We start from the raw sequence: 25,048 nt of genomic DNA on the forward strand, positions 1-25,048 counted from the left end.
TTTTTTAATTTTAATAAATTGAAAAGTTTATTTTTAATTTATTAAATGAAAATTTAATTAATTGAATGGAATTCCAGTCTTCTATAAACATTCTTATGATATTTTGCAGCTCCGTTAATGAGCGAAACATTGAATCAAGCACAACTGTTAAAAACATTCAACGAAGGAAGCCCTCTGACGCTTTATATGTAGCGATTTTTTTAAATTTCACTTTTGCCATTCAACGATAAGTAATAAAAGCTATTTCTGTGCACGTGCGTTATGTTTGTATATATGTAAATATGTTTGAGTAGAATGCGTGACCGAAAAGAAGAAACTTTTGAAATTTTAACTTCGATTTATTTCACCACCGGAGTCATAATTTATACTAGAGCGAAGCGATGATCAAATCGACATCTGTTTACATCGCGATCTAAGAGCAAAGTGGCAGAAATTTTCCCCTTCAGTGATTTTACTATAAGATTCTGATAGGGATTTCATTGCCGCGTGTCGATTTAGGCAAGGAAATCCTAGGTATCTTTGAAAAATATGCGTGAATGCTAGATATTTTTATCCCTTTGTTCCTTGTGTGCGAATTACGGAATCAGCAATTTTACTTCGTGTTAGAATTAATAAAATAAAATAAGTGGGATTTGGATCAGGAAATAAGAGAACATTTTAAATAAAGTTAACATGGTCTAAATTAAGAAAAAGTTAGAAAAATTAATTAGGTTTTAAATTAGATTAAGAGATGTCATTACATATATAGATGTTTAAAATTAGGTTACGTCTCTGGCTGTATTTCCTTTGTATGATGATGTATTATTTTTTTACCTTTTAAAATATTATGAAGATTTTTGAATAAACTGGTTTTTCAGCTGCATTCAGACATTAATTTTCCCGTTTTTTTTTCCTTTGCAGCCTCCCAATCCCATCTGTATGGTGAGGTCCGAGGGCAACATGTCGGGATATCATCTGGCACCGACATCGGTGAGTAATGTGTTTCATGTCAGAATTCCATCCACTTTTTAAGTTGTTTCAAGGAAATACTGTTATTTATTTTTGTAGGTTTATATTTCCTTTCTTGGATAACCAGAACTTCAGAATTTTTTTTTTTTTTTTTTGTCTTGATTAACCAATCAATCACTTAGATTTCCCTTCTAGGATATCTAGTTCTTTAGCATTTGAAACTAGTCGCAGTTATGAAATCGGTAACATGCCAAGATTTTATACATCTTAGATTCTTGGGTAACTCAGATTTCCTATCTTGGATAACCAGGCCTTTTTTTTTTTTTTGTCTTGATTCTTTGTCACTTAGATTTCTTTTTTTTAAATATTTAGTTTTTTACAATTTAAAACTAATCGTGGTTATGGAATCAGTAACAATCCACAATTTTATGCATTTTAGATTTCCTGTCTTGGGTAATTTTGATTTCCTATTTGGGAATCCAGTCTTTTCGATTTCTTGCTTTCAAAGCCACTTTTTTTTTTTTTTTTTTTTTTTTTTTTTTTTTGTCTAGTCTAAGTGAACTAGCTGGTCACTTAGATTTCTCTTCTTGGATAATTAGAAAAACTAGTTGTGGTTATGGAATCGATAACATGCCACGATTTTATGCATTTTAGATTTCCTGTCTTGGATAAATTAGATTTCCTGTCTTCGAAGACAGTCCATTAAATGTCCTCTCATGGAAGCCAATCCTTTAGATTTCTTGTCTTGGAAAACCAGTCATTTACATTTTTTTAGCTTTTTAATCGACTAGTTCTTTAAATTCCTATCTTGAATTGCTAGTCCCTTAGAAATGAATTTAAAACTAAACACGGCTATCGGATCGGTAATATACCGCGATTTTTTATATTTTAGATTTCTTGTCTTGGATTACCAGTCATCTTGACTTCCTGTCTTGGAAGACAGTTCTTTGGATTTTCTGTCTTGTGTAACCAATGAGTCTTTTAGATATCTTTGGAATAGTGTCTTGTGCAACCAAAAAGTCTTTTAATTTTCTTTGTATATATTCTTGTGCTACTAACCAATCTTTTAGATTCTTTTGTGTATAGTGTCTTGTGCAGCCAACCAGTCTTTTAAATATTTTTAGATATAGTTCTTGTGCAAACAACCAGTCTTTTAGATTTCTTTGGATGTAGTGTCTTGTGCAGCCAACCAGTCTTTTAAATTTCTTTGGATATAGTTCTTGTGCAACCAACCAGATTTTAGATTCCTTTGGATATAGTTCTTGTGCAACCAACCAGATTTTAGATTCCTTTGGATATAGTGTCTTGTGCAACCGACCAGTCTTTTAAATTTCTTTGGATATAGTTCTTGTGTAACCAACCAGTCTTTTAGATTCCTTTGGATATAGTGTCTTGTGCAACCAACCAGTCTTTTAAATTTCTTTGGATATAAAATAAAAAAAAAAAGAAATTTGAATTTCTTTGGATATATTCAATCATAAAATACATATTGTGGAGTTGATTCCTCATTTTATGATATAACGGTTTACATTTCAGTTTGTGTGCATTCCTTCCAAACATCAGGGAATGTTGACTTTTCGATGGTGTGATGAAATGTTTCACGAAGATATTTAAATCTTAAAATACATATTTTGGAGTTGATTCCTCATTTTATGATATAACGGTTTACATTTCAGTTTGTGTGCATTCCTTCCAAACATCAGGGAATGTTGACTTTTCGATGGTGTGATGAAATGTTTCACGAAGATATTTAAATCTTAAAATACATATTTTGGAGTTGATTCCTCATTTTATGATATAACGGTTTACATTTCAGTTTGTGTGCATTCCTTCCAAACATCAGGGAATGTTGACTTTTCGATGGTGTGATGAAATGTTTCACGAAGATATTTAAATCTTAAAATACATATTTTGGAGTTGATTCCTCATTTTATGATATAACGGTTTACATTTCAGTTTGTGTGCATTCCTTCCAAACATCAGGGAAAGTTGACTTTTCGATGGTGTGATGAAATGTTTCACGAAGATATTTAAATCTTAAAATACATATTTTGGAGTTGATTCCTCATTTTATGATATAACGGTTTACATTTCAGTTTGTGTGCATTCCTTCCAAACATCAGGGAATGTTGACTTTTCGATGGTGTGATGAAATGTTTCACGAAGATATTTAAATCTTAAAATACATATTTTGGAGTTGATTCCTCATTGTATAATGGCGTTTATTTATAATATAATTTAAAAAGTTATTCTGATGTTGTTGCGGTTAAATTAACTCTACTACCTTCTCTTTTGATACAACAGATGGCGTTTCCTTATTAACATCAAAGTATATATCTCATGATCTTCTTGGGGGTTATTATTAGATTGTATTCTAGTAAGTGTCGTGTACTCTCATTTCATGTTTGTTTTGTCTTGTGAAATGAGGAACTTACAAAATAATTAAATAACTGTTTCTAAAACTCTGTCTATTATTTTTTTCTGTCTCATAATGAAATTATTAAGAGCCTCGTCTCTCTACAATGTTTAAATTCGTTACAAACATCGAGGAATCTAGATTTCCCACCGATGAGTTGAAATATTTTATAACAACATTTCTATTTTGAAAATAATTATTTTAAAACTAATTTATCTCTATATAATGGCATTCATTTATAATACTATATAAAAGTGCACCCTGATATTTAAATTATTTTGAAACTACAAGATTAAGTCTACTACTTAGTCAGAATGAGGTGAAAAATAAAAATTTCAGTTCTTTTTATATTTGTTTTGTTGAAATAAAAAGTATAACGTGTTATCACTGGAGAAATTCCAGAATTTAACTAATATGTAAAACTGTTGGTTGAGAAACATATGATGGGACACGTTTAAAAATTGGTTGAATGAAAGATCACAGAAAATCCAAAGTTGTGGTTTCTTCTAGTCTCAAGGCTCTTTCCGTGGTTTTTCCAGCTCGTAAATATTCTTTATTTAAAAATAAATTAAAGTCGTTTGAGATACTGTTTCATATATGTACTAGATTCTCGAAATTCCAAGTAATATAAAACGCAAAATAAGTTCCTTACAAAAAAAAAAAAAAAAAACCCGGCGTTATTTCTAAAAGAACGAGTTTTTTTTACCTTTCTTAGTAACAGAAATTTATTGAAGATCAATATTTTATTTTTTATGTATGTGTGCCTTCATATAAAATGAAAACAGTCCTTGCGTATTTCGATTAAAATTAACTATAAAACAGGTCATCCGAATGTTTTTAAGTGTACTTTTTATTTTAGTACAGCTAATTCGTTCCATATAATATCCATGTTCCTAGTTAGTAGCTGCATTTTGACTAGTAAAAACTGTGTTGCAGTTTAGGTCCGCCGGATTTAAAAGGGGTCTCAGATGGTCAATTAAAAATGTTGTTATCCTAGTTTCAAATAAATACATTTGCAAGAAATGTAATTTTTTTATATTATATAGAACTATAGTATATTTACATATTGAATTATTAAAACATTAATCAAGGTAAAAGAAATTATTGCCGGCGTCTTGTCATAGGGGTAGCGTGTCTTCCCCGTGATTTGGGCCTTCCGGTTCGGGCTTGTTTGTTCTTCCTCTGTGTTCTATCTGTGAGGTGTGTGAATATACCCCCCTGCAAAAAGGGGGTGTGCAAGCGAATGTGACGCATGAAGTAGCTAAGTCGTACTCTTGGCTCTAGTTGAGCTACTGAAAAAAACAAAAGACGCTCATTCGGCTTAAATCGCTGACACATAACTGTCTGCGGGATTATAAAGTGACATAAGTCACAGCACACATAAGTAATTACTTTTTATTATACATTGGGATATTAATTATTCATTAACTACTTGTATTTCATTTGAGAGGCTCAGCAAAATAATAATTTTTAATGTTATACTCATTTGAAATTTATTATTTCTATATAAACTTAACTAATACTTATGCAGTATACCTTCGCTTAATAAGCATAATTCGTTCCAGATTCCTTTTCGTAACGCAAAACACTTATTAAGTAAAACGGTTTTTTCCATAGAAATTCATGTAAAATAAGTCGATGCATTCCAATCCAAAAATATACTTAAAAAAACTTAATAGAAATAATTTTTTTTAATGTAATTTATTACTTGTGAAGCATGATTTCTTTACAAGAACATTGGCCAAAGACAATTGTTTTTGCTACGCTGCAAAATTTGGCAGAAATGGAACACACCATTGTCATTAAATGAATTTACAGCTCACTTAGCTACTTACTGCCTTATTAAGGAGTTGTTTCTCAGTATGCGATGCAATAATATTGCATGCCTTCAGCATCTGCCTTATTTCAGTGGAAGGTTGGGACCATGTTGTGTCTATTATTTTTTTCTTTCCTGACCAAATCTCCTCCGCAGCTTTGTGCTATGACAGAATCCAAATCCCTAAAACGTTTGGTAGTTCTGATTATGTTCTTAGTTGTTTTCTAAGAGCGCCTAAATAATGACGTTTACTTGACAATTTTCATATTACACCAAGATCACCAAGACAGTGGGTTTACTGGAGGATTTTCAGATCATGCCAAGATCGCCAAGCTCCATAATGCGTAAGATATCCAGATTTCATTAAGATGGTTGCATTATCAAGTTTACTACACAATTTTCAAATTATAGCAAAATTGTCGAGCTCCAACATAAAAAAAGAAGACAAACTTTTACCAAGTTTTGTATATTTACATATTTTCTGGGTGATATTCAGATTACGCCAAAATCGCCAAACTCTATTATAGATAAGATGACAAAAATTAGGCAAGTTTGGTGTATTCTCATGTTTTCGTGGAAATTTTCAGATTACACTAAGATCGCCAAAATTCGTAATACAAAAGATGCCAAGATTTCGTCAAGATAGTAGGTGACGGTTTGCATTTTTTGGTGGTTAATTACGTGTACCGTAAAAATAAACAAGTACCATTTAATACAATCATTTTACCATCTCGCACGATTTTTCGATTAAAATGAAACTGAAAAATACCAGATCCTAAAAAACAACGACATGTTTTGTTACAAAATACGTTTTGCATCGAATCGTGAAAGAAGAACCTCAACAACAGTTATTTGAAAGTAAATACTACCTTACATTGCAAAATCTTTGTATACACTTAACATATCAGATAAATAATGATTTCCAAAGTTTTGTAAATAGGGGTTTTTGCCAGAATCCTTCGTCCTGAATGCACGCCTAAAGACTAATGGCTTTGCTATGGTAAACTACCTTGCTTGTTTCAATTCACGGGGAAACACTGCACTCCATAAGTACTTGTTTCCTCGGAAAATAGTTAGCGTTAAGCCTGTCTGAATGATTAATGGATTTTAACACATACACATCAGGCACGCTTCAGTCCTTCCAAGTTAATTGGTGTAAAGATAGCTGGCCAACCTTACAGAATATATATCGAGCGATTTGGTTCATATAATTAATTATCAATCCCCAAATTGTCAGTTATTAAGTGCGTAGGTTTTCTAAATTTAACCAGAAGGCTTCAGATATGCGTTCGTTTTTTGAAATTTTTTTCTGCTATTAATTGATGTAAAAAGTCAGCTTTTTAAAATACTTGCTAAAAAAAATAATAAAAAAAGCGATAAAGAAGCTTATATTTTAGCCGTGAAACTTAACTAGTTTGAAACTGGTGAGATTACAATTAAAATTCGATTAATCCAAATATTCGAGTTAATTAGTTTGGTCTAAAAGAATGATTACAGCAAGAGAAAAAAACAATCTTTAAATTAAAATTGGCAGTAAAAAATTTTTTTTTATTATTTCACTGTTGTGACATCTTATATATAACTAGCCACCTTCAACGATCAGTTTTTTGCCCATTGTATTAATAGCAGTTATTGTTAAAACTTGACCAATATAGTTTGTATAAATTGATGAAGGCATTAGAGATGATGAGGTGTTTTATGTATATGTAAAGTACTGCTTTGATATTGCTGTACAGTATATTATCTCCTCCGTCCTTTGGACATTGTGATGTTATTTTTATGTTAATGTGTGTTTATTGCATTCTCCATGTAATATTCAACTTAGTCTCTTGACTCCAAAATTGGACTGTTTACTATTTAATTTGAATATTTTATTTTAGTTAAATGAACTATAATGTATACTCTTAATATTAATATGGTTGTGAGCCTTTCAATAAATAAATAGTGATTCTTTCACTGGCGACCTCCAAAGTCTTGCACCCTTTCGGGTAGGCGAAACGTCGTGAAGCAGATCAAAACCAAGGTGATGAGGCTTGCGCATTCTGTCAAATTTAATATCTATAAAGAATGTGTAGTGAATGTGCTATAAAGTGAATGCATTAAATGTGCTATAAAGTGAATGCAGTGAAATGTGCTATAAAGTGAATGCATTAAATGTGCTATAAAGTGAATGCATTAAATGTGCTATAAAGTGAATGCAGTGAAATGTACTATAAAGTGAAGTGAATGCATTAAATGTGCTATAAAGTGAATGCAGTGAAATGTGCTATAAAGTGAATGCATTAAATGTGCTATAAAGTGAATGCAGTGAAATGCGCTATAAAGTGAATGCATTAAATGTGCTATAAAGTGAATGCAGTGAAATGTGCTATAAAGTGAATGCATTAAATGTGCTATAAAGTGAATGCAGTAAATGTGCTATAAAGTGAATGCAGTGAAATGTGCTATAAAGTGAATGCATTAAATGTGCTATAAAGTGAATGCAGTGAAATGTGCTATAAAGTGAATGCAGTGAAATGTGCTATAAAGTGAATGAAGCTAATGTTTTTAAATTATTATTGAAAATTGAAGATACCATCTCTTTTCATAATAATGATGAAGGAGTATATGTGATGGCGATCTAAAAACCGTTAGACCTAAAGTTACCACATTTGTGATAAATATAGTTTTGAAAAAAAAAAAAAATTTTTAAAATCCCGGAGCGATTTTTTAAAAAAATTTTGAATAGAATTTTAATTAATTAAAAAATAAGGGAATAGAAAGTGTTTTTTCGTGGTAACTCCAGAAACTGTTGCAGAATAAAAATTATTTTATATCATTTTAAAATTTTAAAAATTGTCTTTCTTGTTATATCAGTTTAGTAGCAGTGTACATTTCTTCTGAATTTTGGCAATTTTTTTAAAGATTTTTTTTTTTTTTTGCCTAATTTTCAACAATTCATAATATTGTTGCATTGAAATTCAAGCTTTTCACTGTTTCATTAAATAGCGTGATTTCCTACCACTGGGCTATGGTCGGACTTGCAGTATTTCATATTTCATGGCCAAAAGTGGACGTTTTTTCATTAACCTTTTTTTTTTTTGTAGAGGCGAAGGTATTTTTTTCTTTTGCTCTCGCTTTTTTTCTTTGGTATCCTGTTAATTTTTATTTAATCGATTCTTCGGATCCTTATGAAAGGTCATTTAATTCTCGGAAATCAGAGCTCCATTATAAAGCAATTCATGATTGAGGAGGGAGAAATATATTTCAATAGCATAAACAAAATTGCGACAAACAGTAATAATTATAGTTATGGAGTTTTAACTAGTAACTAACCGAAACATAAGGCTAGTATTTCTTAAAAGAAGGCAACTAAGATATTAATGATTGAGTTACAGATATTTTATACTGATTAGCTCTTTAAATTGAGGGTAAAAATGAACTTTAAACTTTCTAACCACGATTTTGAACCATTAACATCTGATTCCGTGCTTGTTGAGTATGTCCTTGGCAGACCAGTCCCTTTGAATTCAATAGTGTAATGATTCATGAGTTTTGCTAGTTCACTTTTATTGATGTATTTAACCCGTGACCTCGCTAGATTTCTGATTACGGAAAGGCAGGTGAATGCATCTTAAATGCTGCCGATGATTGAAATTTCGAGTGAATGAACAGGTTTATAATAAAAAGTTTCTCAAACTTAACTATATATGCCACCATTCGTGCAATGAAGTGTTAGCTACCCTGTTAAAAAACCATTTGACAGCTGATAGTTTAGAGCTAGTAAAAATGGAATGTTACACGATAGAACAACGCGTTAATGCAAAATTTGAATTAAGAAAAAAACGCAGTTTTTTTCTTTACATTTTTATGTTTTTATTGAATCGTGAAGTACACAGTCTAGGGTTGTATATGGAATAATATAAACTGCCTCCACGGCTTTGTTGGCACATACGAAATATTCCATTACCATTTTACATAAATGTGGCTGAATTTTGTTGATTTCCCCCTATGCTTGTTAGCATAGATCTTTGATTTCCAATAATCTCATAAAAAGATATTAAATGGTGGTAAATAATACGATCTATGGGGGACCAATTCTCAAATTTTCGAACTGTAGTCGCCAGACTTTTATTATTTTTGAAATATTGTTCAACAATGGAAACACTTTGTTCTATCGTGTGACGCTCCATTTTACTAACCCTAAACTATCAGCTGTCAAATGGTGTTTTAATAGGGTAGCTAACACTCCATTGCACGAATGGTGGCAAATTCAAATCCTGCGTTAATTTTGGGACACATTTTGCAATTGAACCTCGCTTAGCGAGCATAATTCATTCTTGATTCTTACTCATAATCCGAAACATTCATTAAGCAATTTTCTTTTTTTTTTTTTTTTACTTTCTCGTATACATAGTATAGAGAAAGTATAATAATCTTCAAAAAAATTCGAACACGAGATTTTGTCGTATCTCCGTGTCTTATACCTTCTTGAATTCGAAAAACATATTTTTGAAAATGTCCGTCTGTCTGTGACAAAGATAATTCAAAAAGACTTTGAGCAAGAACATTAAAATTAGGTATACAGTCCTTATATCAAATATCAATTAGATTTGTACTAAGTTTTAAGCAAAATCTTTCCAGAGGAAGTCCGTCTGTCCAGCTTTCCGAATTTAAATCAACACGATATCTACAAAATGAAGAGAGCTAGATAGATAAAATTCTGTACATAGATTTAACATCTATAATATAGACACCTATCAAATTTTGAGCCAAATCCAACAACGGTTTGATTGTCTACTTTCAGAATTGTTTAAGCCCGATAGTTCAAAAATGCATAAATATATCAAATTTCGTATGAAATTTTGTGACTATAAGTGCAATTTTGTGTCAAATCTTTGTTTCAATCTGTTCAAACGTATCTAAAGCTCAAATTCGATTATCGGATTCTATAATCGGCATGCCAAGGATTAATCTCCAAAAAACTCACCAAGGATCACATGACAGATTAAGTAAAAAAGATAAAGTCACGCCGTAAGTTAATATTTCGTAACTGTTGTTCGCCAATGCAAAGTGTTCTTTGACATGGCAAGTTTATTAGAGAATATGCAAGAATGTTTTGGAAGACCATTCCCGGTAGTTTTTCAAAGGAATACATGTAAAATCAAGCAATACCTTCCATTCCGAAAAAATACTCAAACTTACAATTATATAATTGATTAATTATAACTCATGTATTTTTATTGCTATAAATTTGTCTTTAGCTGCACTTTAATATTTGACGAAAATGAGACCAAGCATTACTGCCAGATAAAGGTGGTGTTTCTCAATATGCTGTACAAATGTTTTCCATGCTTTCAGCAGACTTTAATTAAAATTCCTCGAATTCGCTTTAACACTTGAAAATGTATTACCATACCGAGTATTTAATTAAATAGAAAATAATACCTTTCTAGAATGTATTCTTGGCCCTAGTAAATATGATGGGATTTGATTGGGAATAGTAGAGTAATCTTGAATTAAGCATCGGTTTAATGGCTTAACGCTCTGGGCTGGGCGATAATGTTGGAGGACAGGAGACTTCATGTGCACACTCGTTGTATACCATCCGCTCTTTCCCACAAAGTATGGGGTATCGAAATATATTTTATGAACTATACATATCTGTTGTTGTTGTGGCTTATTGCGCTTTACAAACTCGCTGACAGCTAACTGTCAGTTGCGATTTAAGCATACTGATAGTCTCTTTTTTTTTTTTTTTTTATTAGCGCCATCTAAGCCTAAGAGTACGACGTAGCTACACACGCGTCACAACCCTTTTTACGCGGCGGACTTCATTCATGCATTTCATTCACTCATCCACAGATCGTAATTTTGACCTGAATCAAAGAACGATCACCCCTGAACCTGTACCACCAGTGGTATTGCTCTTGGCATAGAGGATTTTGTGACCGACCTAATGGATGCGAATCCAACACTCTACTAACCAGGCTATCCCGTTCAACTAACTTTGAATGACCTTGATCGATTAAGTTGTGCAAGTTCATCCAGTAATTATTCAATGGTTTTAAATTATGGAGGAAAACAATGAAGATTACCTGAAATTATATAACAATAATTTAAATTCAAACTTGTAGTTATTTGGACTTTTCTGTAAATGTGTTGATTTTTCTTCAAATTTTGAACGAAATCCAAACAGAGAAATTTTGTCTGGCTAGTTGTTCGAATATAAGTCAACACGATAATTGCAAAACGAAGAGAGCTAGATGGATCAATTTTGGTATATAAATTTAAAATCTAATGCATGGATCGACTTAAATTTCCAAACCAAATTCATATAGAAATGGATCGTTTGTTGGTCTATTTTTCCACAAGCATGTAAATGCGAGGACTGAAATATATAAAATTTGGTATGTTTATGGCTACCTGTGACTATAACTATTTTGTGGATACAATTACAGTTCTGCTCCAAACTTTGATTTTAATATCGGTCAGAAAAAGTCGTCCGAAATACATATTCCTTTTACTGAGTCTTTTGTGGTAACCACATCCCAACATTTTACCGTCAAAACTTGTACGCTAATATACTCTTTCGTAACTGTTGTTCACCAAAGGCATATGGTACATTTATTAGAGAGTCTGTGAGAAAGTTTTGTGGAGACCACATTTTACACCTCATCTGGTTGTAAAATGTAATAAATATTTTCCTGAATTATAACTATCAATATTATTTTGAATTTACTTTTATTATGGGACTGCCTACGCATATAAAGATCTTCGAACTGTTGCATTAAGTAGGAAAAAGAATCGTATAAAATAAATTCCTGTAAGTTTTTATACTAATAATTTCCACCTATATAATCTGTGAAATTTCACACCAGAAATAAATCGGTCATTTTCTTGCCCAAGTAATTGAAGTAAATACAGACTTCAAATATTGCACACCCATACAAAGGAAAATAACTTATAAATCCCTAAAAAGACCTTCAGACAGTGTGCATTTTCCTCTAGACACATCAGTTATAGCTAAAATAATTTTAATGTCAGTTATGACAAATAAATGGCGATTCATAATGCCTTATTTCAAATATTAAAGTAAAAATATCCCGTAATAATACGTTATTGTTATGATTTTATTTTAAATCTATCTTAAGAGAACTTTTTTTATTCGTTTATTGTTTTGAACGTACTATCTATCTTCATTCTGAAATATGACTGTTAAAAAATTTTCATGTGTTATTTTAACTTAGGCGAGATTATGATATACTTTAAGATGCATAAATAAGTTATGAAATGATATCTGTTTATATTCTTTCGCCATTATGCAAAAGAAAAGTTTAACATTTTCTTCGTCTCTTTCTTTTTTAATAAATAAATTTAGCTATTGTGTGAGGTGTGCTTCATTATTTTCTACGGCTTATTGTATGGGATGTAATATTACTATATGTTTCCTGTGGGCTCGTACAAGTGATGCTGAAAGTGAACAGCTAGACTAAACAAACTTCAAGGTTAAAAACATTTCAAGAGCGAGCTCTACTCATTTCTTTGAAAAATATTTGCCAAAAGATTTCAAAAGATTCAGCAAAGTGCTAACAGACTGTAATTTCAAGCAAAATTTTTTCATCTACGAGTTTTAATTAAATTGCACTGCTTTAAATAATATTAACACAATATTTTCAGAATTTTAATTTAGAAATTTATATTTTTATGCCATTAATAAATTTGAAGCTATAAGAAAACGAATGAATGTTTGGAAAGATCTTTCAAATTACTAATTACTTATCGAATATAGCCTAACAGTTATATTATATAATTGTCGCCTTTGAGCCCCCATTGAATCTGGAAAATATTCTTCAAATTTTGATAGCGAAATAACTATGTGCTATGCAATTCCCTAATTAATTTTTTAAATCACATTCTTGTTAGGGTATTTAAGCGACAAAAATTTTAAAAACCATTTTTCCTGTATTAATCATGAATTGAAGCGTTTCTTTAATGTATTACTAGATGGCGGCACTTGTATCAAATCACAATTGCATTTAATTATTGGTTTTCTGATAAATTTCCTTCTGGAAATACTAAAATAGTACATTGCCATCAGTACATGAATGTAAAATATTCCACCCCCACTGTAGCAAGTGAAAAATTGATTGTAAAATTTCATCTTTACAAATTTGAAACAAATTAGATCAAATAAAAACGTTTAAAATACAAACAATTGATGTACGTGCAACGCAAAGGAATTCAAGGTTGGATTAATTAAATTATTGAATTAAAAATGGCTCCAATTTTTATTTCTTCCGCTTGCAAAATTATAACACCTATAGCCGCCATTTTGGCATATTATTTCCTTTCAAATTACTTTAGACATTGACGGCCTCTACTTTTTTTTTTTTTTTTTTTTGCATAAAAGTAAAAAAACGTTAACGGTTGAATTCCGACGCCAAACTATCTGGTTAGAGACGAAAAACAATTTCTTCGAAACCTACACGTGATATCATTATCATTCAAATAACAGAATTTTTCAAATTCTGTATCATCATTTGTATTCAGAAATCGCCAGCTGGTTCTAGGAAATAATTCAGGCTACGTGCGTTGTTCTTTTAGAACGAAACAAATGACAGAAATCTTTTGGCATATTCAATCGATTTGTATATTGATAAAAGATTATTTTTTTAAAAAAACTAAATGCGCTTATTTAAACCAATTCCGTTTTTCGTCGTTTTTGAATATCTGATATATTATCGGTATAGTCAATTAACTGGCTGTTAAACAATAAAATGGAATGCATTTATTCAAAGTTTCACCTTATTATTTGATAAAATTTAAAAATTTAATGAAATTAGTCAACAACAAATTACTGCCCCTGAAAGGGAATTGTATATAATACGAAATAAAAGCGCAGATGAAATAAAGTGACAAAAGTAAATGATTGAATGTGATGTTGGAAAAATTAAACTTGTTTGAATTTCATCATGACAATAATAACTTTGTGACAGTTTTTTTGTGTTGCCTTTTTTTAAAAAAAAAAATGTTAAAAATTGTACGAAAATGAAATCGACTTAATTGTAAAGTCATATTTCCACGGAAATGCACATTTCAACATTTTCGGAATCGAATTCTTTAATTTTCTTTTATGTAATAATTATACAGTATATTTAAATATTTCAGACAATTTATTCGTTATATTGTTCAAGTAATCCTACTTATTTTATTTCTCGGCGTTTATATTTGGCACACTTAATTATTTTATAAAATTAATTTTTTTTTTTTTTTTTTTTGCTCTTGTGTCATATCTACTTCTCAGATAATATAAAGATCATTTTGAGAAACAGTATTCTTCAGAGGATAGAACTAAAAAACGACTCAAATCTTATTTAGTTTCTGAATAAAATATTTTAAAGTTTAACGTTTCCTTTGCCATTCAAAAACTTATTAAATGCTTTTTTCTTGTTGTTGAAAGCGCCGGTTAAATTCCCTAAAGGAAAACATAGTTTGATCAACATTCAAAATTAGCAGTTGCAATATCAATAAGAATTTATCTATTTAATTAAAAATTGCACGTTATAAGACTAAAATATGCATATAGTTCTATGTATATGCAACAATTACAGCGCTAAAGTTTAATTAATTTTTGTTAAAGATTAATTTACCTTTTCACTTTTTGTTGAATATATCGGGTGCAGTATTTAATGCTTTGATAGCCGCCTTCTACGACCAGCTAGTTCACCAGGAATTTTGATTATATTTATTTTCAATTAAATCTATTATTCATAACTTAATCTTTATGATTCATTTAAAAAAATAAAGAAAATTTCAAGCATCAAATTGAAATAAAAATGGAAGCCGTGTCAGTTTAATAGACTAACAGTTATATTATTCATTATATATATGAGCCATCCGAATTGAATGGAGTCCTATGACATCACAGTGCTTTAAATTGTAGTTTTTCGATTCATCTATTCTTCTAACTTTTCCTGTCCCATAACTTTTATTTCTTATGATTCTCTCTCTTTTTACAGAGATTAACAGAATTCGTAAGTATTCGTAGAACAGGATTTAATTAGTATCATAGATTTTTTTTTAAGATAATACAAATATTATGTTTCGTTTTCATTTTCGAATGTTACTGAGGAAAAACATCAAAATTATTTCAAATTTAATTAATTGCAATTGTAATTAAAAATTTTAAAAAGTCACTCCGAGGCGCACATGTTAGCTCTTAAAGGAATTTTTTGTGCAAAATTTCCCGGTTCTATAACTTTTATCTCTTATTCGTAATGTAAACTACACAGAAGAACATAATTCATAATACAATATTATTAGTACTATTAGAATTCATTTTTTAAATCATTTTTAAGATAATACAAAAACTATGTTTCATGCTATATTTTCGAAAGCTATTGCAGAAAAATATTAAAAATTTTGTTTAATTTTAATTTGTATATTGTAATTAATTAATTACAATGATAATTAAAAAATTAAAAGTCGTTGCGAGTTGCACATGTTCGTTTTTAAAATAATTTTTGTGCAAAATTTTGTACTTTTAGATCCACCTATCTGCACGGAATTGTTCGAAGATGCACAGACACATTATCAAAATTATTAGTAGCTTTTTAATATAGAAATGTTTATGAAGATGCAGAATCTTTATCGGTATTTTGTGCTAAATTTTGTTTTCTATGACTTATTGTTTAAATTGTAACATTACATTAATTGCTAAATTAATTCGTCCCTATATCAAAATTTCATTTTTTTTCCTCCACCTAAAATGGCTGTAAAATTATATATATTTCGTATATTATATACTGTACTAAATGAATCTACAGCTACATTAAAAAATGCATTTTTTTAAACATTTAATGTATTTATTATCTTAAGATGTATACTACATAAATTTGCAATTACATTAAAAATACTATTTTTCTTTAAGGCTCAATTTTAAAATGTAGCTTTTCATAAAAAATTGTTCTAAATTAATCTATTGCTACTTTAAATGTATTTATAAAGCAACATTTGATTTTAAAAAAAAGTCTTATTAATCAAAGTTTCATGAAAACTGGTTCAGAAAGTTTTGAGCACATGCGCCCTAAAATTAATTGAACTATTTTTGAACATCTCATCTAATACTTCGTTTTTAATTAGTAATTAAGACTTCAGACGATTAAAAGAAGAAATCCGTCTATTAACTGTAATTTACGACTGATTTAGCATTCAATCTTAACTTCCGTGACAGCCTTCTCCATAATTCCATTAACCCAGCAATAAATCTATATTTATGACTGGAACTCCACCTTGTGGTATTATCCGAAAACTATTATATCAGTGTCGGTGCATGTGCACTTACTCTCCTTTTACGGAAATTAAAAAAATAAACAAACAAAACAAGATTAAAAAAGAAAGAAAGAAATGAATGCGTTTTCCTGCAAAAATATTGTCGTTCGATGAACCGTGAACTGTGGGGTTCCCTATTTTTACGCCCAGACGTTACAGGGAGGGAAGACAACGGAGAGGAGGGTATTGTCATAGCAACGACCCAGAGGAGCAAGCCGATTCCTCTGGAGGGGGGAGAAGGGATGTGGATGCGGTGGGTAGCGGCGGTGTTTGTTTACATTTTGGAAGCTTCATCCTGAAACTATGTTAGTGAAAGCTTTTCTTGGCATATTTCGGATTTATGCGTCGACCGGTTTAAAAGAGAGAGTTTGAAAGTTTACTTTTTGGAATGCAATTTTCTATTTTCATCGTTTAAGTATGGAAATCGCAGAAAAAAAATGTTACTGGTGGAAGTTTGTTTTGATGTATTTTTGGAGAATGTGAAGTGATTTTTTTCGCAATGTTCTTTAGAATTTCTATTCTTATGTTAAAAGTAGAAAATCGCTCAAAAGGAAATAGAGACACACTATTTTAGCGTTTGTATTACCATGAATTTTATGGAATAGTGTTGATTTTTATGGTGAGGTGAAGACTCAAAATGTTAAGATTTATTTATTAATTCTTAGATATTTCTTTCTATCAAGTAATAAAAGAATGGTTTTTCTTCCCCCCCCCTCAATAAAATGCAGAAATTAAGTTTATTCTTAATAATTCAAAATGACAGCCTCGTCTGTGTTTATCAAAGTTTCAACATTCAATTTAAAATTTTCATTAAAAGAAAGATTCATTAAATAGAAAAATAATAAAAAACGGAAATAAGGTTATGATAACGAAAAATAAATAAACAAATTAATAAACATAGACAACTTATTTATTTTCTTAATTGAATTTAATACAAAACATAAAAACTGTAAAAAAAAACAACCTGCAATCCTGTTTAGTACATAAGCAATGATATAATCTGGTTGTTGATTTTTTTTAAAAAAAAATTACTGCATAGGGCAATGTTTCTAAATAAAATCAGGTATTTTTCAAATGAAACGAACTCTAAAATATACAACCAGATTATATCAAGGTACAGTTCAAATCTTTAATAGTAAAACAAATTAAATGCGAAATTCTCAGGCTAAAAAGGTGGAAAGTTTATATAAAAACAAATTTTTGAAAAATAAATGAATTTTTCATAAAGAATTTTGTAATTTTATAAAAATTAAATTGCAATCCTATCTAGGAACATTTGGGATGGGTGGGCACCCAAATGCTCTTAGATTCCTACATTAGAAAAATATAAATTCTTTGAATGATAAAATATTAGGATAATATTAATATTTTACAAAATAGGCCTGGTCAAGTTCCTATATATTTCATGACACTCACTTAGTTCTTGCAATATTTATAAAATTCTAATACCTGCTTCGATAATATCATGTACAGACAGGGATTCCAAGGAGTCTGGTGTCATAATAGATAAATAAAAATAATATATATTCACAAAGTTAATAAAATAAAAATGTTAATCTAAAATACATCTTTAACATGTCAACAATGTGTTGAAATGCGAAACTTAAATTAATCACCTTTTTAAAAGAAAGATGGGGTGGGTGAGCTTGTGGAGATTGCATTCCCAAGGACAGAACCCGCGATGTTAATGTCCATCGTCGCGTAACATAACCACTAGACAAAATTGATCACCCTAGTCCGGGGGCTGTTAACTGGCTTATGACTTAACTTATTTTATAACTTCAGAACTAATTTTATAGCTTCATAAGCCATATGTTATACGGCTTCGGACCCTAACGTTACAGGTTCTGTCCTCGAGAATGCAATCTCCGCGGGCTAATAATGCGTTATGTATTGGGCAGCAAATTGCATACATCAGCCACTGAAATGTAGTTAAACAATATTGTATACTGTTAACGTTTTTTCTTGCGAAGATTTATTTTTTTACTTATCATCATCACGTCTTGCTGTAAAGACTTAGAAAAAATTTCTTTAAATTTTACACTATGTAGTGTTCCGTTATATATTTAAGTATAACAGTGCTTTCATTAACTTAGGGGTGGGGGGAGGGAAACAAAACTATTTTATAAATTTTATAACAGAACAATCATTCTTGATGGTTTAGCAGTCGATTTCGTAAATTTTGTTGGAATTACATAAACGACAACAAAAAAGTCATGTGAAATTGTAAAATGAATCCGAGGAAAATTCGTTGAATAGAGATTATTTTTCATTGTATAAAGAATAAATAACATACAAGCGACATTCTAAGTTCTACAAAAAATTTGTAAAATAGAAAACTGTATTAAATGATTTTTTTTTCTCTACTACATATGAAAAGTTTGAATTATTTTTCATCGTTATGAGAAGTTACGCCACCTTGTCAAAGCACCAGAAATTATCTGAATAACGGCGTCACCACGAAAATAAACATCGGGCATTGTGATAAATACATAATAGTCCCCATTATTTGCGGCTCATGGGTTAACTGCTCATTCAGAGATACAACTTGTCATCGGAAGCGAAGCCACACGATTATTGTCTCAATGAAGCGAGAACCAATCACTAAACCTAACTTCTCATCCCCATATCTGAGGGATCTCCTGGTAGGATTTTCTCTCATAAAGAGCATATATTCTAATGTTTATTGGTGAGAAGAAATCTGATAATTCAAAAGAAAATTTCATAAAAAAAAATATCTGTATAATGGATTGTAACAATTTACACCAAAGTCACGGGACAAACTGCACTGTGCATGTCATTTAATATCTGACTGCCAATTGCCTCATATTGAACTTTGATATTAAGTCACTTTTTTTTTTCTTCCACAAGAAATTTAGCAAATTTCCAAAACTAAATTCGCGTGACATATTGACAGAAAATAAGAATGGAATAAATTTGAAAATAGTTTATTTTTCATAAACAAAACATTTTAATCAGTTTTTTAAACAATTAATGCATAATAATTGACTCTGAATTTTAACATTTACATCTTTAATCGCAGATTTAACATTATTAAATTAATAATTCTGTGATCACAATGTGTATTTGAATCCAAGTGTTAACATTAATAATAATCCGACGTTTTAATATTCATGGTTTTATAACAATTTAAGATTATTATTAAAATAATTAATCGGTTTTAGTTCAATTTACCACAAGTTTTAACATTCATAATAATTGTATTTTACAGTTCAAAATATCCCAATGTTTTAACATTCAAGATTTTTTTAACATGTTTCTGAATATTAAATTAATTTGTTAGTATTACTTTTAAAAACCTGCAATATTAATATTCATAATAACCTGGCTTTTTTTATTTTTATAATTTTAATTGCCAGTTTAATCTTATTAAATTATTATTTAATATTAGTTAAATTTTTCTACAATTTTAATCTTATTAAATCCACAACTTTTAAAATTTAGGATAATCCAGCAGTTTAACGCTCAAAATTTTTTATATTTTTATCTTCCTGTTGTGTTGGAATTCCTTTTCAGTCATCATATTTGCTAAAGTATTTTTGTTGCAAAGCAATTATCTTTTCAAAACTATAGATGAATCATGCAAGGTATATGCAAATGCCGTTGAAAAATTGTTTATAAAGAAACTTTTATCGGTTAGGAAAATGGTTTGTTACTGCACGTTTGCGTTTCAATAAATAAATAAATAAAAATTCTTTCTGCGACTGTTACTTTCGTGTTTCAATAATATCGTCTGCACGCTAGTAGGAAACTTTTTGACCTTGACATTTCAATGATTTCTGTCCTAATTCTTTTGTCCATATGAATTATATGTGAGTAAAATGTATGGAAGGGCAATCCATATCCATTTGATCAAGGACATTTTTAGACTTCTTGATCAAATGGAATATTTGAACAACGGAGTAGCGTGACAGTGTTGATTCTCTGGCAAATGTTTGGAATGGAGGTATAGAAAATTAAATTCGTCCCTAATTTATTGAGTGATCTCTTCGAAATTTTTTCATATATTGTCTAATAAAGATGTTAGACCCTTCATCACTCATAAAATTAAGGACTTTAGGTAAGGCAGTGAAAGTCACGAGTGCTCAGATTTTTATTTCCGGAACTCCGCAGATGATATTTTATTGTATAATAAAGAAAACTTTTATCTTGTACTTGTGTATTAACCATATACCACTAGCGAATAATAGTTTATGAAAGAGGCTGTTATCTAGCGATGATTGGTGATTTTTTGGGGTGATTGGTTATAAGCTGGCGGTTAACACGCAAGTACAAAAAAAAGAAGAAAAAAAATATGCATTTGGAGCCCCTTTCGACCTTTTTTTTTTTTTTCAACCGATTTAAACCAAAATTGGACACAGAACTGTAAATATAATCAGACATTTGAAAGCGGACATGCATTTGAAAATACAATCAGATGGTCAATTTTTAGACAGATTTGGTACAAAACTTGGTAAGCATTTGCACTTTAGATGCTGAAAACTGTGGACCAAATTTCATTTACCGAAGTTGTTAAATTCACGAAATACTGCATTTACATGTATGTAAATGTGCGAACAGACAGACGGTCAGCCTATTGACGAATTTGATTCAAAATTCGTTGCGCATTTCTTCACTTTTGTACTTCTTTGTTTTGTGAGAAAGTATATATTTACAAACAGTTAGAGAATCGCGCTTCATGAAGTGTTCGGTTCGGTTCAAGATTTTTTACAAAATTCTTTTACCCCCACTCCGATCATTTGGTTGAATTTTTCCGAGGACAACTGCGAGGATAAAAATGGCATGTATTAATTTTTGTAAAACTTGCATGATTAATATAAAACTTACTTTGTATTAATCATATAATTTATTTTTAATGCAGAAAATTGGGACTGATTCGACAGGTTTTTGAATCATCCTTTGTAAAATGATATGAGAGAAAATGAAACCTTACTGAGGACCATTTCACTATAACAAAGATTACAATATAGTAAGCATATAAGAACTAGATATTGTTTTTATATCAGAGAAAATTATTTATTTGAAAATGTAAGTTTAGCTGTAAATTATGGATGATGTGTGGTTCTAAAATGGAATTATATATAATTTATATAGCTTCTTTAACCTCCTTTTCTCAACACTACTGAAAGTTTGTGTCTTAATTATATATAAAAAAAATACTAAAATGTGACATTAAGAAAGAAGAAAAGTTTGAAAACAGCTTTTGAACGAGAAATGAGTGAAAATATTCGTCAAATACTTAGATAAATATTGAACATAAGTAACTGCATGCCACACTGTATCTGCAAGATGTTTTAAATGCAATGGAATGTGCAGCAAATATATAATTAATTGCGTTTTTAATTCTAATTATACATGATGAGTGCTCAATTTTATGAATAGCTTTGACAAGCTATTATTATTATTATTATTAAATATCTCCAAGCCTTCATTCCTATTTGTTTTGTATGTTTTTGTGATGTATTTTAAATAATTTCTCTAATTGGACTGGAAACATACCAATGTTATTATTTCAAAGCTTTAAACAGAAGTAGATAATAATTTTTATTCATTTTTTTAAAGCTATTGTTTATATATCATGATATTATTGTAGCGCTTTTACAGCATCACTATAAGGCAAACCACAAGAAACGATTTAAATCTCGTTTGTAACTTAATAATCTTGGAGTTAAAAACATCATATTTGGAAACAAATTGACTCAGATGTATCATTTTTATCTAATAACAGTTATTTGTTTTTTATGACGTCTAGTTTAACAGAGACAACCGCAAAAATAAACTAACAATAACAACAACAAAAATAAAAACATTCGAACAACTTCTTGCCACATAAAATTAGCTCACCCCCCTCTCCACCCACGCACGGTGACATTCACGCAGACGATTTTTACGATCTGTCCTCTCTTCCATCCCCCCCACACACAAGGAAAAATTTGGAGCGCCGGCGCCCGTAGGGCGCCATCTCCGATCGACAAATACTCCTCAGCGCGTGAAATTTAAACCTACCCAATGCCTCCCTCCCACTCTGATTCAGCGCGTGCAATATGTGTAAACGCACTGTTGTTGGCGCCGTGCCAGATTTCTAATGACACGTGACCCAGAGAGGAGAGAGAGAGTGAAAAGATCAGGATGAAAAGGTTTTTCCCTTCCTGCATCTTCCTATCTTCCTGCTCTTGAGCTTCATTTCTTGTTGGAGTGTATTTCGGGTTGTTAGGTATTGGGGCATGACTTGCGTCAATTGCTGGAGAAGTGTAATTGACGCAGACGCCTCCGTCGATGCTTTTTTTGCGTCAGTCATTTTTCACTGCGTAGTTTTGGAATCAATGTGCTAGTTCTTCTTTTATAATTGACAAGGTAATACTGGGTACCCAGAAATGTCATTTAATAACTTTAAATGTAGTTTATTATACAAAAATAAGTCATTTTTCCATAGGAGACAGAAACACAATGAAGTCAACAGCTTTTTTTGTGAGTGAATTAAATAAAAGAACCAGCAGGGGTGATTTCTCCGAAACTTTTTCGCATAGTCTCAAGTAAAAATGTTATATCAGAGAATGCCTTGCATAGCATTGGCTTAAAATATTTATGAAATACTAATTTTTAGCGTGAATTTAGCATTTTTACCGAATTTGTTGTGTCATCCTTGGCGAGTTATTTGGCGATTAATCCTTGGCATGCGGTTAATAGTATCCGAAAATTGAACTTGTTTTAGACGTGCTTTGCCGAACCGACTGAAAGAAAAATTCAATATAAAACTAGTAGTCTTTACATTTTTACTACACTAGTAGTCTTTACATTTTTGAAACATCGCATTTGCATATTTCTAAAAGTGCAGAGCGGATAAATGGTCAACCCCTTGTTGGATTTGGTTCAAAATTTGATATGCGTCTACGCTTTGCGTATACTCTCAGGGGTTACCAACTCCCTTCCGTTTAAAATTTTGTACCTTCCAACAATAATTGCGAAATATAGATCTGTGGCGTGAAGCTAGCATCTTTTCGAAATCTATCATTCGAATATGTATTTTAGATGCCTTTTTTCCGATCATTTGGAACTAAAATTTGGCATGGAACTGCAGTTGTAGTCACAAGATCACGTCCCGAATTTTATTCATTTAAGTCGTAACATTTATAAATCGTTGCATTTACAGATTGACTGATCTAACGATTGGCAGATGATCAAATTCTTGATAGATTTGTTTTGAAATTTGATAAAAATTTATATTTTAAATGCTGTGTTCTGAAGACGACTAATGGATTTGAAATTTAAAGTAGTGTAATACCCCAGTTGATGGAATAACAACATTATAAGAAATACCCATTATGACAAATATGATAATAAGTTTATTGTCGTTTAAAGGAAAATCATTTGGACAACGAAATATAGGTTTTTAAAGAACTTAAAGTTCGGATAGATACTCATACCGCATGCTATTCTCTAATAAATGTGAGTACACAGACCTACGGACAGTTAATATTTGAATGGCTTTATCCAAATTCAGAAGCAGATTCACTGCTCTGATAGGAAATCTATATGCCAAAATGCTTGGTATCTAATGTGCTACATTTCTAAGTCAGCATATTGATATGCAGACATACAGACTGCACTTTCAAATTTTATCTTTCTGGAGGATTGCATTGTTTTATTATGCGACAGATTCAATTCCAGATATACATTTTTCTATGCCTAGGAAGTTGGAAAGTGGAATTTCATCGAAATCTCGAATTTTAATTTTTTTACAATTGCAATATTTCTTCTATTTATGCGTCATACAGAAAAAGAAATTTTCCTGAAGGAAGTCAACTGTTTTAAAATTAAAGAGATAGATAGTAGTTCCCCCAAAACTTTCTCATATCTTTCTAATGCAATTGTCATGCCAGAAAACACCTTATATGGTTTTAGCTTACAAATAGTTAAGAAATAATAGATTTTGGCGTGAATTTAGCATTTTTACTGAATCTGCCGTGTCATCCTTGGCGAGTTATTTGGCGATGAATCCCTGGCATGCGTTAATAGTATCCGAAAATTGGATTTGTGTTTTAGACACGTTTTTCTCTACCGATTGATACAAAGATTTGACACAAAACTGCACTTGTAGTCATAAATTCTCACACTAAATATGATATTTTTAAATCGTTGAGTCACTTTTTGAGCTATCGCTTTTAATGCTTCTGAAAATATAGACCCTTTGTTGGATTTGGTCCAAAATTTGACAGGTTTCTACACTATAGATGTTAAATGTGTGTAATTTTAACTATTTGTCTCTCTTCGTTTTGTAATTGTCGTGTTAACTTATATTCAAACAGACGGACTTCCTCAGAACAGATTTTATTCAAAATTTAATAGAAATCTATATATATAACTTTAATGAAAAAATGCGAATTTACACACACACACACACAAACATTTTTTATAACTAACTATTAGAGTTTTTTCCTATCTGCTCTCATGCTGACAATGCCATACAGCGCCCTCTCGGTTCCGATTTCACTATGGCAAAATTGAATGCATGTTCAAAAATATAAGTAATGAAT

General features: G+C 30.6%; 1 protein-coding gene across 2 annotated transcripts in view; it reads left to right on the forward strand.

Moving 5' to 3' along the window:
* The window catches only part of LOC129957668 (sodium-dependent proline transporter-like), a 304,437-nt gene that overhangs the window by 154,477 nt on the left and 124,912 nt on the right, over positions 1-25,048 (forward strand). For both annotated transcript variants that reach the window (XM_056070116.1, XM_056070118.1), the window contains exon 2: positions 901-969. In XM_056070116.1, the coding sequence (XP_055926091.1) occupies positions 901-969 (69 nt within the window). The remainder of the gene's footprint in view (positions 1-900; positions 970-25,048) is intronic.

The sequence above is a fragment of the Argiope bruennichi genome, chromosome 11, assembly GCF_947563725.1.
Source record: "Argiope bruennichi chromosome 11, qqArgBrue1.1, whole genome shotgun sequence".
Taxonomy (NCBI): domain Eukaryota; kingdom Metazoa; phylum Arthropoda; class Arachnida; order Araneae; family Araneidae; genus Argiope; species Argiope bruennichi.